At 39.3% G+C, this 15,963-nt stretch overlaps 1 protein-coding gene across 1 annotated transcript in view; it reads right to left on the bottom strand.

The window, feature by feature from the left end:
• Positions 1–13,929, bottom strand: part of LOC128688897 (transcription factor A, mitochondrial) — an 80,973-nt gene extending 67,044 nt beyond the window's left edge. The window contains exon 1 of the mRNA XM_053776925.2: positions 13,624–13,929. Coding sequence (XP_053632900.2) covers positions 13,624–13,700 — 77 coding nt within the window. The 5' untranslated portion in view covers positions 13,701–13,929. The remainder of the gene's footprint in view (positions 1–13,623) is intronic.
• Positions 13,930–15,963: the final 2,034 nt, after the last annotated feature.

Genomic DNA, 15,963 nt, shown 5'->3' with positions numbered 1-15,963 from the left:
ACAAAAATATTGAAATAAAATTTGGTTCAAACTGTAAAATAAAGTTATAAACAGCACAAGAGTGGGATATTGCAGGTTCACATCCTTTTATCTGAAATTCAAAAAGATCCGAAAACTGAAGTTTTCTCGTGGAGTGTGGAATGTCAGCCAGAGTGGCAGGCATCAGCTGTGTCTCAGCGCTTGTAGCGTTCACGTGTGTGTGTCTGCTGTTCGCTGATATTTTGTTTTTGCTTTTTTTGTGGCTGCTTAATTTCACTGTGAAAATGTCAAAAAGAGCTGCAGATACCCCTATGGGTAACAGTGAGAAAAAGAAAAGGAAGCATCTGATGATATCAATAACGCAGAAAGTAGAGTTATTGCAGAAGCTTGATCATGGTGTGTCAGTGCGGTGTCTTACTGAAGAATATGGTGTTGGAACTACCACTGTTTATGATTTAAAGAAACAGAAAGACAAGTTACGGAAGTACAGTGGAACTCCGGATTTCGTCTGGTGCGGATATTGTACAATTCGGATTTCGACCACTTTTTTGGGCAAAATTTTATCCTGGGTTTCGTACCTCCACTCGAAAATCGTCCATATCAGATACGTCCGCCCGCCCGGAGTGCAGCTGCTCACATATACGTGACTCAGTCTGCCTCTGTCACTTGTTCAATGAGCAAAACTCTGCGCATTCATCCAAAGCATTTCATAATAATCTATTGTTTTTTGTGCTTGTTTATTGAGTGCCACTGTGAAATAAGCCACCATGGGGCCAAAGAAAGTTCCTAGTGCAAGCACTTTGGTAAAAAAGGTGAGAAACACAATAGAATTCAAGAAAGAGCTTGTAGCAAAATACGAAAGTGGCGTACGTGTGGCCAAGCTCGCCAGGATGAATGGATGTACATGTATTCGAAACAATAACCTCTCCTCCCTCTCTCCTCCTCGCCTTCTTCCATACGCCAACAAGAGTCTTCAATAAAGGTACGTAATAGTAATTGAAATGTTCATTTAGCCATTAAAATTAGTCATTTATATTAATTTCTCAATGTTTTCTGTATGTAAGACTATAGTTGTTCTCAATAAAATGTATATTTTGTTAATATTTTTGGGTGTCTGGAACGGATTAATTGGATTTACATTATTTCTAATGGGAAATATTACTACGGTTTTCGTCCATATAGGATTTTGACCGACCTTCTGGAACGAATTAACCCTTTCAGGGTCCATGCCGTAGATCTACGGCTTTACATTGAGGGCCCAAACCGTAGATCTACGCCATGAGCTCAGCTCACTCTGATAAGCTGTGAGCGGTAAATTTGGGCCTAGATATGAGAGAACACATCTATGTGGTATGTGTGAACCACATAAAACAAATCCTGCAGCACACTGCATAATGAGAGAAAAAAACTGAGACTGTAATTTTTGATTAAAACAGCAAATTTGCAGTGTTTTTTCATTTGTTTTTTATAGATGTATTTGTGATTTCTTGGTCTCATTTGATAGAATGGAAGATATATTACAGAAATAGAGACGATTTTGATTGGCTTTAGTAATGGAAATGGGTTGAAACTGAGCTCAAAATAGCAGAAATGTTAAATTTTTGCCGATGTTCAAAAGTAAACAAATGATCCCACACGTCTAATACACGCCAGCTGGTGGGTCTAATATACGTTCACAAATGTGGTGATATTATTTATACAGTTATTACAGTATTGCATAACAGTAAATCTTCTATTTTTTGGTTTGAATAAAAATTCATTATGTGAATAAAAAATCAATATGGAATTCATATGTAAAGCCTGAAACTGTAACTAATGAACAGAGGAAATGTTAGTTTAGTTCCAGGAATGCCTGCATTGTTTATTCTGGACCCTATTTTAAAATTAGAATATTTTGAACTTTGCATTAAATTGGCCAAATTACCAATTTCCAATCACTTTATTTTGTAGTTGAAACAGTTGACTTGGTGATTTCTTGTGCTCAATCGATAGAATAGAAGTAATACTAGTGAAATAGCTAAGAATTTGGTCAACTGGAGTAATATAATTGGCCGAAAATGGGAGTCAAAGTCAGCAAAATCGCCAATGCGTAAATATCGCTGACACAACAAAATTCGCAAGAGCGTAATTTCGTCAATTTTCCATCAAATTTCGTACTTTTCGTTTTATTACCTTCAGAAAAAGATTCTCTACCATTTCATAAGAAAACATAACAAAATTATTTTTTGAAAATTCTTGGACACTGGTGCGCATTTGAAATTTGGCCTTTGGACCCTGAAAGGGTTAAGGATAAAAACCAGGGTTCCACTGTATTATAGTGACAGTAATGACCCAAAACTAATGAAAAATAGGAAAACACTGCATACGGCAAAAAAACAAAGATCTTGACTGTGTGCTAATGGAGTGGATTTGACAACAAAGTGAACATATGCCACTGATTGGTTTGTTGGTCATGAAACAAGCTAGAATATACCATGAAGAACTGAACATTGAAGGCAAGTATCAATATTCAGATGGTTGGCTGCAGAATTTTAAGAAGCATAATAGTGTAAAATGTCTGAAAATCTGTGGTGAAAAAACTTCTGTTAAGATTGCTTAGACAGAAATCTGTTAATTAATAAGACAAATGACGCTTGAAGAAGTCCTTAAAAATGCCATCCATCAATTGTCTTGAGAATCAAGTTCCTGGTCTATAATTATCCCATTATTTCATTTATCAATATATATTACTCTATAAATAAACCGTAGTAGTATTTGTAGTCTTTATTTATCCCACTTAGTATGAGTATTCATATGCTTTTGCTGCATTGCTAACCCTTTGACTGTCGGCGTCATATATATACAGCTTACGAGCCAGTGTCGGTGACGTATTAATACGCCAAAATTCTAGTGGCTTCAAATCAAGTGGGAGAAAGCTGGTAAGCCCACATGTGAGAGAATGGGTGTGTGTGGTCAGTGTGCTCAGTATAAAAAAAAAAATCTTGCAGCACGAAGCACATCAGAGAAAAAAACTCTGACTGGGTTTCTAGATTAAAACGCCGACTTTGAAGTGTATTTTTGTATAGTATTTTTGGTTGTATTGTCATTTTCTTGGTCTCATTTGATAGAATGGAAGACGTTACAGAAATAGAGATGATTTTGATTGGTTTCACGAGGAAAATGACTTTGAAATTGACTTCAAAGAAGCAGAAATGTTCGATTTTTGCCGACGTTCAAGAGTAAACCAATGTCCAATAAGTGTCCAACTAGCCATTCTGATATGCAGTCACAAATGGGCTGACATTATTTATACAATTATTACAATAATGCAGTAGTCTGCATAACAGTAAATCTCCTATTTTTTGTGTGAATAAAAATTCAAAACAGAAAGCAACAGTAATATACTGTAAGAGGGGCCTGCAGACATGACTAATGAACAGGGAAAATGTTATTTTAGTGCCAGGAATGTCTGCATTGTTTATTCTAGACCCTATTTTGAAACTGGCATCTTTTTTAATTTATGTGAAATTGGCCAAATTGCCAATTTCTGACCACTTTACTGGGTAGTTGAAATTGGTAAATGGGTTCTTTCTTGTACTAAATCGATAGAATAAATGGAGTTCTAAAGACATAGCTATGAGTTTGGTCGATTGGAACAAGGGAATTAGCCGAAAATAGGGCTCAAAGTTGGCAAAATTGCCGATACGTAAATACTGCCGAGATCACTAACTTCATGAGAGCGTAATTCCGTAAGTATTCCATTAAATTTCATACTTTTGGTGTCATTACCATTGCGAAAAGATTCTCTATCATTTCATAAGAAAAAATAAATATTTTGCGACAGGATTTGGAGTCTCGACAGTCAAAGGGTTAATGTTTGATTATGGGGTGCTGCCCTAGATCCCACCTTCATTCTGAAACTCAAAAAATTCTGAAATTCAAAACGCTACTGACCCCAAGAGTTTCAGATAAAGGGAAGTGGACCTGTACCGTAGTTTTGTGAGGCAGATTAGGAATTCTATAATTCTGGTATAATATGGTGATGTAGTAATAAATAAAAACAATACAGGTGCTCCCTGACTTACTATGGGGTTATGTTCCAACGAACCCATTGTAAATCAAAATCGTAAGTTGAATGTGAATATACATATGATAAATAAATAAATACTGCCTTTGAGTAAGTAAATAAACAAATAATTGCTATAACTAACTAAATACACCTACCATCCGACTTACGACCGAGTTCGGTTCCGAGAAACCGTTCGAAGGTCGAAATGGTCGTAAGTCAAACTTTACTACTGAATATCAACATCACATTTTTGTAATGACTTTATTTTATTGTTTTATTTTGGTATTTCATGTTTTACTTTACTTTTTATGCTGTTAGTACTGTATTTTATACTGTAAGGTTTAGGATAAACACTGTGTACAACACAAATAGTTGTTTATTTCCCAGAAATTTGGCATAAAAAACACGGTCATAAGTCAAGTGGTCGTAAGTCGAGCAGGTCGTAAGTTGGATGGTAGGTGTACCAATACTGAAAAGTTAATAAACGAATACAAGTTAAGGACTTGTCATCTGCATGCTGGGTAATTATCTTAAGTCTCATCACCAATGTAAAGTTGAAATATCGTAATTCAAACATCATAAGTCCAGGATCACCTGTATATTGGGACATTCTATGGTGAGGGAAGTGTTTTTGCACTCTTCAATTTCCGTTTTGTAATACTGTGGAAAAGTGGCACACCCATGTTAACCCTTAAATGGTCCAAAGAGATTGACGTTCAAATTCATAGTGCTACAAAAGTAGATCTACTTTTTTTTTACATATTCTCAAATATAACAAAAAAAAAAATGTAGATTAAAGTTTTTTTTACACGTTTTCAAATGTAAAACATAAAAAGAAGATCTACATTTTTTTACATACTTTCAGATGTTGAAAAAACGTATATATACGTTTGGACCATTTAAGGGTTAAAATTACTTGGAGACCTGTGATAATATATTTTGCCACTAAATCAAAATACAAAACACAAAAAAATACATCAAAATCTTTAAAACTGGTTATAACAGCAAGGAATAATAACAATTATAATAATAATAATAATAATAATAATAATAATAATAATAATAATAATAATAATATCTTTATTTACTACAAGTATATATACAAGGTATACAGGCCTAGCTGATATCAATAACATACTACTACGTTTATAGAAATCCGCTTGTTATGCAGAGCATTTCGGGCAAATTTGGTCTTTTTTGTCCCAGGATGCAACCCACATCAGTCGACTAACACCCAGGTACCCATTTCACTGATGGGTGAACATAGACAACTGGTGTAAGGAAACATGTACAATGTTTCCACCCCTTCGAAAGGAATCGAACCCGGACCCTCATCGTGTGAAGCGAGAGCTTTTGCCACCTAGGTTTCAATCCCACAAACTTACAATATTGTCTGCCACTGCCAGCAGGTTGAATTTCCATACAAAACATCAAGTTTCTTATTTTCAAAAAATATATAAATGCAAATTTCATCACATTTCATTTTAATAACAAGGTTGCCATGCGTGTCGTATGAGGCGACTAAAATGCCGGGAGCAATGGGCTAGTAACCCCTTCTCCTGTAGACATTTACTAAAAAAGAGAAGAAGAAAAACTTTATAAAACTGGGATGCTCGAATGTGCGTGGATGTAATGCGGATGACAAGAAACAGATGATTGCTGATGTTATGAATGGAAAGAAGTTGGATGTCCTGGCCCTAAGCGAAACAAAGCTGAAGAAGGTAGGGGAGTTTCGGTGGGGGGAAATAAATGGGATTAAATCTGGAGTATCTGAGAGAGTTAGAGCAAAGGAAGGGGTAGCAGTAATGTTGAATGATCAGTTATGGAAGGAGAAAAGAGAATATGAATGTGTAAATTCAAGAATTATGTGGATTAAAGTAAAGGTTGGATGCGAGAAGTGGGTCATAATAAGCGTGTATGCACCTGGAGAAGAGAGGAATGCAGAGGAGAGAGAGAGATTTTGGGAGATGTTAAGTGAATGTATAGGAGCCTTTGAACCAAGTGAGAGAGTAATTGTGGTAGGGGACCTGAATGCTAAAGTAGGAGAAACTTTTAGAGAGGGTGTGGTAGGTAAGTTTGGGGTGCCAGGTGTAAATGATAATGGGAGCCCTTTGATTGAACTTTGTATAGAAAGGGGATTAGTTATAGGTAATACATATTTTAAGAAAAAGAGGATAAATAAGTATACAAGATATGATGTAGGGCGAAATGACAGTAGTTTGTTGGATTATGTATTGGTAGATAAAAGACTGTTGAGTAGACTTCAGGATGTACATGTTTATAGAGGGGCCACAGATATATCAGATCACTTTCTAGTTGTAGCTACACTGAGAGTAAAAGGTAGATGGGATACAAGGAGAATAGAAGCGTCAGGGAAAAGAGAGGTGAAGGTTTATAAACTAAAAGAGGAGGCAGTTAGGGTAAGATATAAACAGAGAGCATAGGCAATGGGGTCGAAGAGGTATGGGGTAGGTTTAAAAATGTAGTGTTAGAGTGTTCAGAAGAAGTTTGTGGTTACAGGAAAGTGGGTGCGGGAGGGAAGAGGAGCGATTGGTGGAATGATGATGTAAAGAGAGTAGTAAGGGAGAAAAAGTTAGCATATGAGAAGTTTTTACAAAGTAGAAGTGATGCAAGGAGGGAAGAGTATATGGAGAAAAAGAGAGAGTTAAGAGAGTGGTGAAGCAATGTAAAAAGAGAGCAAATGAGGGAGTGGGTCAGATGTTATCAACAAATTTTGTTTAAAATAAGAAAAAGTTTTGGAGTGAGATCAACAAGTTAAGGAAGCCTAGAGAACAAATGGATTTGTCAGTTAAAAATAGGAGAGGAGAGTTATTAAATGGAGAGTTAGAGGTATTGGGAAGATGGAGGGAATATTTTGAGGAATTGTTAAATGTTGATGAAGATAGGGAAGCTGTGATTTCGTGTATAGGGCAAGGAGGAATAACATCTTGTAGGAGTGAGGAAGAGCCAGTTGTGAGTGTGGGGGAAGTTCGTGAGGCAGTAGGTAAAATGAAAGGGGGTAAGGCAGCCGGGATTGATGGGATAAAGATAGAAATGTTAAAAGCAGGTGGTGATATAGTTTTGGAGTGGTTGGTGCAATTATTTAATAAATGTATGGAAGAGGGTAAGGTACCTAGGGATTGGCAGAGAGCATGCATAGTTCCTTTGTATAAAGGCAAAGGGGACAAAAGAGAGTGCAAAAATTATAGGGGGATAAGTCTGTTGAGTAGTGGGATACGGCTGGTACGTTGAAAGAAGAAGAAGTCTGTTGAGTATACCTGGTAAAGTGTATGGTAGAGTTATTATTGAAAGAATTAAGAGTAAGACGGAGAATAGGATAGCAGATGAACAAGGAGGCTTTAAGAAAGGTAGGGGGTGTGTGGACCAGGTGTTTACAGTGAAACATATAAGTGAACAGTATTTAGATAAGGCTAAAGAGGTCTTTGTGGCATTTATGGATTTGGAAAAGGCGTATGACAGGGTGGATAGGGGGGCAATGTGACAGATGTTGCAGGTGTATGGTGTAGGAGGTAGGTTACTGAAAGCAGTGAAGAGTTTTTACGAGGATAGTGAGGCTCAAGTTAGAGTATGTAGGAAAGAGGGAAATTATTTCCCAGTAAAAGTAGGCCTTAGACAAGGATGTGTGATGTCACCGTGGTTGTTTAATATATTTATAGATGGGGTTGTAAGAGAAGTAAATGCGAGGGTCTTGGCAAGAGGCGTGGAGTTAAAAGATAAAGAATCACACATAAAGTGGGAGTTGTCACAGTTGCTCTTTGCTGATGACACTGTGCTCTTGGGAGATTCTGAAGAGAAGTTGCAGAGATTGGTGGATGAATTTGGTAGGGTGTGCAAAAGAAGAAAATTAAAAGTGAATACAGGAAAGAGTAAGGTTATGAGGATAACAAAAAGATTAGGTGATGAAAGATTGGATATCAGATTGGAGGGAGAGAGTATGGAGGAGGTGAATGTATTCAGATATTTGGGAGTGGACGTGTCAGCGGATGGGTCTATGAAAGATGAGGTGAATCATAGAATTGATGAGGGGAAAAGGGTGAGTGGTGCACTTAGGAGTCTGTGGAGACAAAGAACTTTGTCCTTGGAGGCAAAGAGGGGAATGTATGAGAGAATAGTTTTACCAACGCTTTTATATGGGTGTGAAGCATGGGTGACGAATGTTGCAGCGAGGAGAAGGCTGGAGGCAGTGGAGATGTCATGTCTGAGGGCAATGTGTGGTGTGAATATAATGCAGAGAATTCGTAGTTTGGAAGTTAGGAGGAGGTGCGGGATTACCAAAACTGTTGTCCAGAGGGCTGAGGAAGGGTTGTTGAGGTGGTTCGGACATGAAGAGAGAATGAAGCAAAACAGAATGACTTCAAGAGTGTATCAGTCTGTAGTGGAAGGAAGGCGGGGTAGGGGTTGGCCTAGGAAAGGTTGGAGGGAGGGGGTAAAGGAGGTTTTGTGTGCGAAGGGCTTGGACTTCCAGCAGGCATGCGTGAGCATGTTTGATAGGAGTGAATGGAGACAAATGGTTTTTAATACTTGACGTGCTGTTGGAGTGTGAGCAAAGTAACATTTATGAAGGGGTTCAGGGAAACCGGCAGGCCGGACTTGAGTCCTGGAGATGGGAAGTACAGTGCCTGCACTCTGAAGGAGGGGTGTTAATGTTGCAGTTTTTTCTTTTTCGGGCCACCCTGCCTTGGTGGGAATCGGCCAGTGTGATAATAAAAAATAAATAACAAGGAATAACATTATAGTGATGTCTTTTAAACCAGTTTCAAATCCTAGGAACATACACCATTATCTTTAGTTTCCACCAAAATCTAAAAATAATAGTGAAAAATAAGAGTGAAAAATAATAGTGAAAATAATAATTTGATTTTGGATATATGCAGCGCATTGCTTATTTTGTCAATAATTTTTATGATGCCTCCTTTAGGACCTGTGTTGACTGCAGTCCCACACATCGTAACCTGAATATCTGTAGAACCAATATCCTTCTGGTCAAAAAAAAATTTCAAAAAGGAAGAAATATTTTGAGCTGATGAAGATGACTGGCTCAGAGAACAGACATGATGATGAATTAGAAATAGTCCACCAAGATTGATGGACTGAATACATCAACTCCAAGTTGAGGGACTGATTATCTCAAACCCCTAATCTTGAACCCTTCTTCTCTGTACTAGACTGATGAAACCACTAGCTGGCAAAATGCTTCCACAGTGAAGATACCCAAGTGGTGTACAGGTGTCTAATTCATCATTTTGAGCTGAGCTTTACGTGGGAGTTACATGTCCTAAAAATTGCAAATCTGGTTCTTGAACCCTTTATTGGATAAGGGACTGTTTAAGGCCTCTAATTAATAAGAGAACTCATTGTCATCCTCAGGTTATCAATCAGATACAGTGGTGCCCCGAGTTTCGAACTTTCTTCGTTCCAGAAGGCTGTTCATATGCCGTTATCGAGTGAATTTGTTCCCGTAAGGAATAATGTAAATTAGATTAGTCCGTTTCAGACCCCCAACAATACGCTTACAAAAGCACTGACAATAATACACTTACATAATTGATCGAGCTGGGAGCAGTTCTAAACTCAGGGTACCACTGTAGTTCTAACTCCATCCCAAAGGAAGTGAAGAGATAAGATGTGCAACTGTGTAGCTCCAGACTTGGGAATGGGAGATTTCCAATCACTCAAAAGCTGGAATAATGATTATTTGGACTTGCTTTCAACAATTCATAAAAATAAAACTATGATAGATATGGCAAAATTCACAGGAATTAGGTTATAGAATGGGCCAATCCTGTATTTTTATGTTTTTCCAATAATTAAAAGTGATGTGTTCTTCTGTTATAAGTTTTTGGTAACATTTACCACCCAACTTTTTTCTAGTACTATACCTTTATTCTTTCTTCTGTCAAAATAAAGAAGGGCCAAACTTATACAGTAAGTTACATTCCAGGCTACCCCTGTAAGGTGAAAATAACTGTAAATTGAATCATAGACTTTTTCACATTCAAATGAATATAAAAGCCTGATAACATGTTTACACTATCATATATTAAGTAAGCAATATACCTAGGCCTAAAAAATGCATATACAGTGGAACCTCGGTTGTCGTTTGCCCTGGTTTTCGTTGAATTTGGTTTTCGACGACTTTTTTCGTCAAAATTTTGTCCCAGTTTTCGTCGGTCTGCTGTACCAAACGTGTCCGCCTGCCAGCGCCAACACAAAGCATCCCAAGAGTTCTGAGTCAGTCTGGCTTTGTTTCTCATCGAGTGAGTATTACCTTGCATGTTCATCTGAAACATTTTGCAATAATCCATTGTTTTTTGTGCTTGTTCATCGAATGTGACTGCTAAATAAGCAATGGGGCCAAAGAAAGTTCCGAGAGCCAGCCCTTTGATAAAGAACGCGAAAAACATGAAAGAACTCAAGAAAGAACTCGTAGCAAAGTAGCCTGTTGTGGAATCTATTGTGTCTTTGGGGAAGTCCATGGGGTTGGATGTGAGTGGCCAGGATGTGGAAGTGTTGGGGGACAACCACAGGGAAGAGCTAACCACTGAAGAGATGCAACACCTTCAACTGGAACAGCAACAGACCACAGCTGAGGAAATTGCTTCAGAGGAGGAAGAGAGAGGGGAGAATGTGCCTTCTTCAGTGATTAAGGACATGCGTGCAAAGTGGAGTGAGTTGCAAAGTTTTGTGGAGAAATATCACCCGAACAAAGCTGTTGCAAGCCATGTCTGCAACATGTTCTGTGACGATGCCTCATCCCATTTTAGGCAAATCTTAAGGAGACATCAGAAACAGACCTCTCTGGACAGATTTTTTTGTGCGACAGGGGTCCAGTGCCAGTAAAAAACAAAGAAGGGAAGTAACCCCGGATAGGGACTTGATACCTGAAGTCCTTCTCCCTCTCCCCTCCTCGTGTCTTCCATATGCCAACAAGAGTCTTCAGTAAAAGTAAAAGTGATATTAAATGTTCATTTATCCCTTTCATTAGTCTTTAAATAACAAAAAAGGCACAATACCGTGACTGGAATGATACACAAATAACCCGCACACAGAAGAGAGGAGCTTACGACAACGTTTCAGTCCAACTTGGACCATTTACAAAGTCACACTAACGAAAAGGAGAGCAAGATGGGTATATATAGGCAGGAGGTGGTAGTAGTGGAGGTGGAAGGAAGTAGTAGTGGGCGGGAGTAAGAGGCGTGGCCAGTCAAATATTAAGAAAGAGGAGCACTGCAAGGGAGTTAGATGCCCACAGAGGGTAAGAGCAAGAACAAAGAGGGGAAGAAATAAATAAATAAAGAAGGAACAAATACACAAGGCAGAAGAAAGACAACCCAAAGGAGACATACTCGTTTACCGATGATTCGGACTTATGACAGGCTCTCTGACCAGCATGCATACCTAAATAATGTAGTATATTAGAGCTGATTTCCTCTATTCTGTTTATTACAATATACAGTACACTACTTTATAAACATTTAAAAATATACTAAACATGTTATAAATGGTGCAAGGGTGACATTAAAGCAATATCAAAGTTGGTTCACATAAACCCACTACCATTATAGTATTCTCCTTGTTTAGTGACAAATTCGTTTACCGCTGCAGCATTAGGAACAGGAATCTGTCATTAAGTGAGGAGAGGCTGTATTTATTTCTCATTGTTTTCTATATGTAAAACTATAGTTATTCTCCATAAAATGTATTTTTTGTTAATACTTTTGGGTGTCTGGAACGGATTAATTGGATTTACCCTATTTCTTATGGAAAATATCGCTTCAGTTTTTGTCAAATTTGGTTTTCATCAGACTTGCTGGAACGAATTAATGACGAAAACCAAGTTTCCACTGTACAGGACACACATTACTTACCTTAAAATATTTCATCCTTAGTTAATAGTGAGCGGCGAATACGTTTATTGTAGGAAGTCTGAATAAATGAAGAATGGGTATAGTAATTGAAAACTCTTGTTTCATTGAAGTGCTGTAGAGCAAAGTGCTATAAAGCAAGGCCTGCCTGTAGATACTCTCCAAAGATGTTTCAGCAGTATATCTTTCCTGACTGGTTAATTTCATTTTCTTCCCGGCTCTCCTTATTTTGTTTCTGTCTACTACTGCAAATCATTCTGGTGTATAACTCCTGTGTCTTCAAGAGCAGACTAAAGAGTGATAGTAGCAGCCCTGTCTGAAATGCCAGTTCTATCATTAGTGACACTCAACAAAGTTAATGACTTTGATCATTAATGCTTTGATCGTTAATGGTTGATTGCAATCAGAGTTCCTTCAGTTCCACTTGATGTCGATGATGATGTTACGACCACTTGTTCTGTAATGGCAGAGGAAATTTGTTTCATTCTTTTCAGTCATCTTTGAATTCTTCCCTTGTTAGTGTATGTATGTGAGACATCAAGATTACTAGTTATTTTACTAGTTGATCTTTGGTTAGTAAGAAACACTTGTTCAATACTAGGAACTCTGAGATGACTGTTACATGAACAATGATTAAAGGTTCTGCATTTACATGGAGTGATGTCAAAGAGAAATTTACTATGTGCATCATTACAAAAGATTTGTAATAACATTTGGAATTATTTAGAATTTTGCTTGCCTTTAACTGATTTCTTTAGGTTTTGTATAATACTGAATATTTGTCTGAATAACACGACTGTGTGAAACCATCAGGATACCTGAAGTATACCTGGAGAGGGTTTCGGGGGTCAATGCCCCCGCAGCCCCGTCTGTGACCAGGCCTTATGGTCGAACAGGGCTTGATCAATCAGGCTGTTACTGTTGAACCACAGCCCGGATGGTCAGGAACTGACTTCAGGTGCCTGCCCAGCGCCTATTGGTGTATGTTGAGCCACTGTAAGCCAGTTCAGCTCCATGGAGCTAAACTCTTCTCCAGGCTGAGGGACTGACTACCTCAAATCCTTTTTCACCAAGATTGATGGATTGATTACATCAACTTTCACTACTACACCTGCTGCCTTTGTATATGACTGAAGAAGCTTGCTGTATAAGCGAACATTTCATCAATAAAGATACCCAACTGTTGCACATATATCTTAATCTACAACCTTGTAGTACCTACAGCAGGTGGTCAACCCTCAAACATCTTTTTTATACAGTAATAAGGGAGTGGAAGAGTGACCCATAGCAGAGTTGGTAGCGCACTCGCCTCACACAATGAGCACCGTGGTTTGATCACCGGTACAGGCGGAAACATTAGGGCATGTTTCCTTAATACACCTGCTGCCCCTGTTCACGTAGCAGTAAGTAGGTACCTGGAAGTTAGTCGACTGGAGTGGGTCGCATCCTTGGGACAAAAATTAACCTAATTTCCCAGAAATTCTCTGCATATCAAGAGGTTTTCTATATAGTAGTATGTCACTGATGTCAGCTACGGTATGTATAAGTTGTATCATTTATTTGTAGAAATAAAGATTATTATTACAAGAAAGACAGTGAAGCATCACTGGAGTCGAGGAACCATCAGCCACCATAATAATACAGACCACTGATATATGTCTGTGTTAATGCACACGTACACTGGTGACCAAGAACAAGGTGTGTACATACTTATGAGTGTCAATATAACTACGTAAGAGTCCTCCAGTGATGATAGTCTTGGCAGCGTACATCCGTAACAAAGCCATGATGGTGGTGTTGTTGTGGTTGTAGGGGCCACTACCAGCTTACACACGATGATGTTCTTTGTTGTTGTAGGGGCCTGGAGTTTACCTGAAGAGAGTTCCGGGGGTCAACGCCCCCGCGGCCCGGTCTGTGACCAGGCCTCCTGGTGGATCAGAGCCTGATCAACCAGGCTGTTGCTGCTGGCTTCACGCAAACCAACGTACGAGCCACAGCCCGGCTGATCAGGAACTGACTTTAGGTGCTTGTCCAGTGCCAGCTTGAAGACTGCCAGGGGTCTGTTGGTAATCCCCCTTATGTGTGCTGGGAGGCAGTTGAACAGTCTCGGCCCCTGACACTTATTGTATGGTCTCTTAACGTGCTAGTGACGCCCCTGCTTTTCATTGGGGGGATGTTGCATCGAGGTTTCTTGCAAGAAACCTCGACACCCGCCTCAATGAACACATATACGCATGTAGGAACGACAACTTAAACAACGCCTGTGTACAACACCGACATTCCACCAATCATCTTATGAAATTCAGAGACGCCCAATTAGTGATAAAAGAAACTAATTTCCGCACACGCAAGTGCCTTGAATCAGCACTGATCGCTGTTTCGAATACAATTAAACAAAACAACGGCAGCTTTACCATCTCCGAAGTCTTAGCAAGAATCCTCCTGAAAACAGTAAACCCTGCCATCACATAGTCTCTCCTGTTATACTACACAAAGCACAGAGAGTGAACACTGAAACAACCTGCCTCATTCCAGTTTATATTTGTCCATCCTATTTTTATGTTACCCAAGTAATAGCTTTTATATCCTTTTACTCATGTACGAATTAATTGTTCTACCATATTGTATTACTTTTGTCACTACCACTACTACTACTACTACTACTACCACTAGTGAACATCGAAATGGTACCTCACTAGTATTCACCTCACTCTGAGCCTTTATATACCCTCTGTGTCCATGTATTGAACATTAAAATGGTATAAAATACCGACAGATTGTTAGGTAAGACACATATGCAACAGTTAGGTATCTTTATTTTGAAACGTTTCGCCTACACAGTAGGCTTCTTCAGTCGAGTACAGAAAAGTTGATAGAAGCAGAAGATACTTGAAGACGATGTAATCAGTCCATCACCCTTAAAGTTTTGAGGTGGTCAGTCCCTCAGTCTGGAGAAGAGCATTGTTCCGTTGTAATGGCTTGATAAAGCTCCTGGAGAGCGAAACGTTGCCACAATAAATGTCACATTGGTTGCACTTGTGTCCTTTTACTTTATAGATTTTGGTTCTCGATCTTTACTGCTAAAACTTCAACTACATCATTTGAGGCATTAAGCAGTTCTGTGCAAATAAGTGACTCTGCGATATACAGGACAACCCCCCCCCCCCCTTTTGCCTGTTCACTCTGTCGCATCTGTATAGGTTGTAACCCGGGATCCATATTTCGTTGTCCAAGTGATCCTTTATGTGTGTCTCTGTGAAAGCTGCGAACATTGCATTTGCCTCTGCAAGCTGTCAATGGATGAAAGGTATTTTGTCGTTCGTTGCTGGCTTTAGACCCTGTATATTTGCAAAGAGGCATTAAAATTATTTGCCCCTTTTAATTTATTTTTCGCGCCAAAGAGTATGGCTTCCGTTTTCCCGAGGTGTAGTAGTAATAATAATGTAATATTTTTATTTACTACAACTACATGTAAATGGTACACGGGCCTCGCTGACATCAATTGACATACTACTATATAGAAAGCTACTTGTAAATTTTAAGCAGAACATTTCGGGAAAATTAGGTTAACTTTGTCCCGGGATGCGACCCACACTTGCGTCAGGTTGGTCAGCTTGCGTCACCTTGCGTTATCCTAGCCAACTTGCATCAGACTGGTCAGCTTGCGTCACTTTGGTCAGCTTGCGTCACCTTTGTCAGCTTGCATCACCATGGTCAGCCTGCGTCACCTTGGTCAGCTTGCATCACCTTGGTCAGCCTGCGTCACCTTGGTCAGCCTGCGTCACCTTGGTCAGCTTGCATCACCTTGGTCAGCCTGCGTCACCTTGGTCAGCCTGCGTCACCTTGGTCAGCTTGCGTCACCTTAGTCAGCCTGCGTCACCTTGGTCAGCCTGCGTCACCTTGGTCAGCCTGCGTCACCTTGGTCAGCCTGCGTCACCTTGGTCAGCTTGCATCACCTTGGTCAGCCTGCGTCACCTTGGTCAGCTTGCGTCACCTAGCTCTTGGCAAAACTAGTCATCAGCCAGGTGGATCACCTTGAGGTACCACCAT

Source organism: Cherax quadricarinatus, chromosome 29 (assembly GCF_038502225.1).
Source record: "Cherax quadricarinatus isolate ZL_2023a chromosome 29, ASM3850222v1, whole genome shotgun sequence".
NCBI lineage: Eukaryota > Metazoa > Arthropoda > Malacostraca > Decapoda > Parastacidae > Cherax > Cherax quadricarinatus.
The sequence above is the reverse complement of the archived record's forward strand: the minus strand, read 5'-3'. Positions and strand labels throughout refer to the sequence as shown.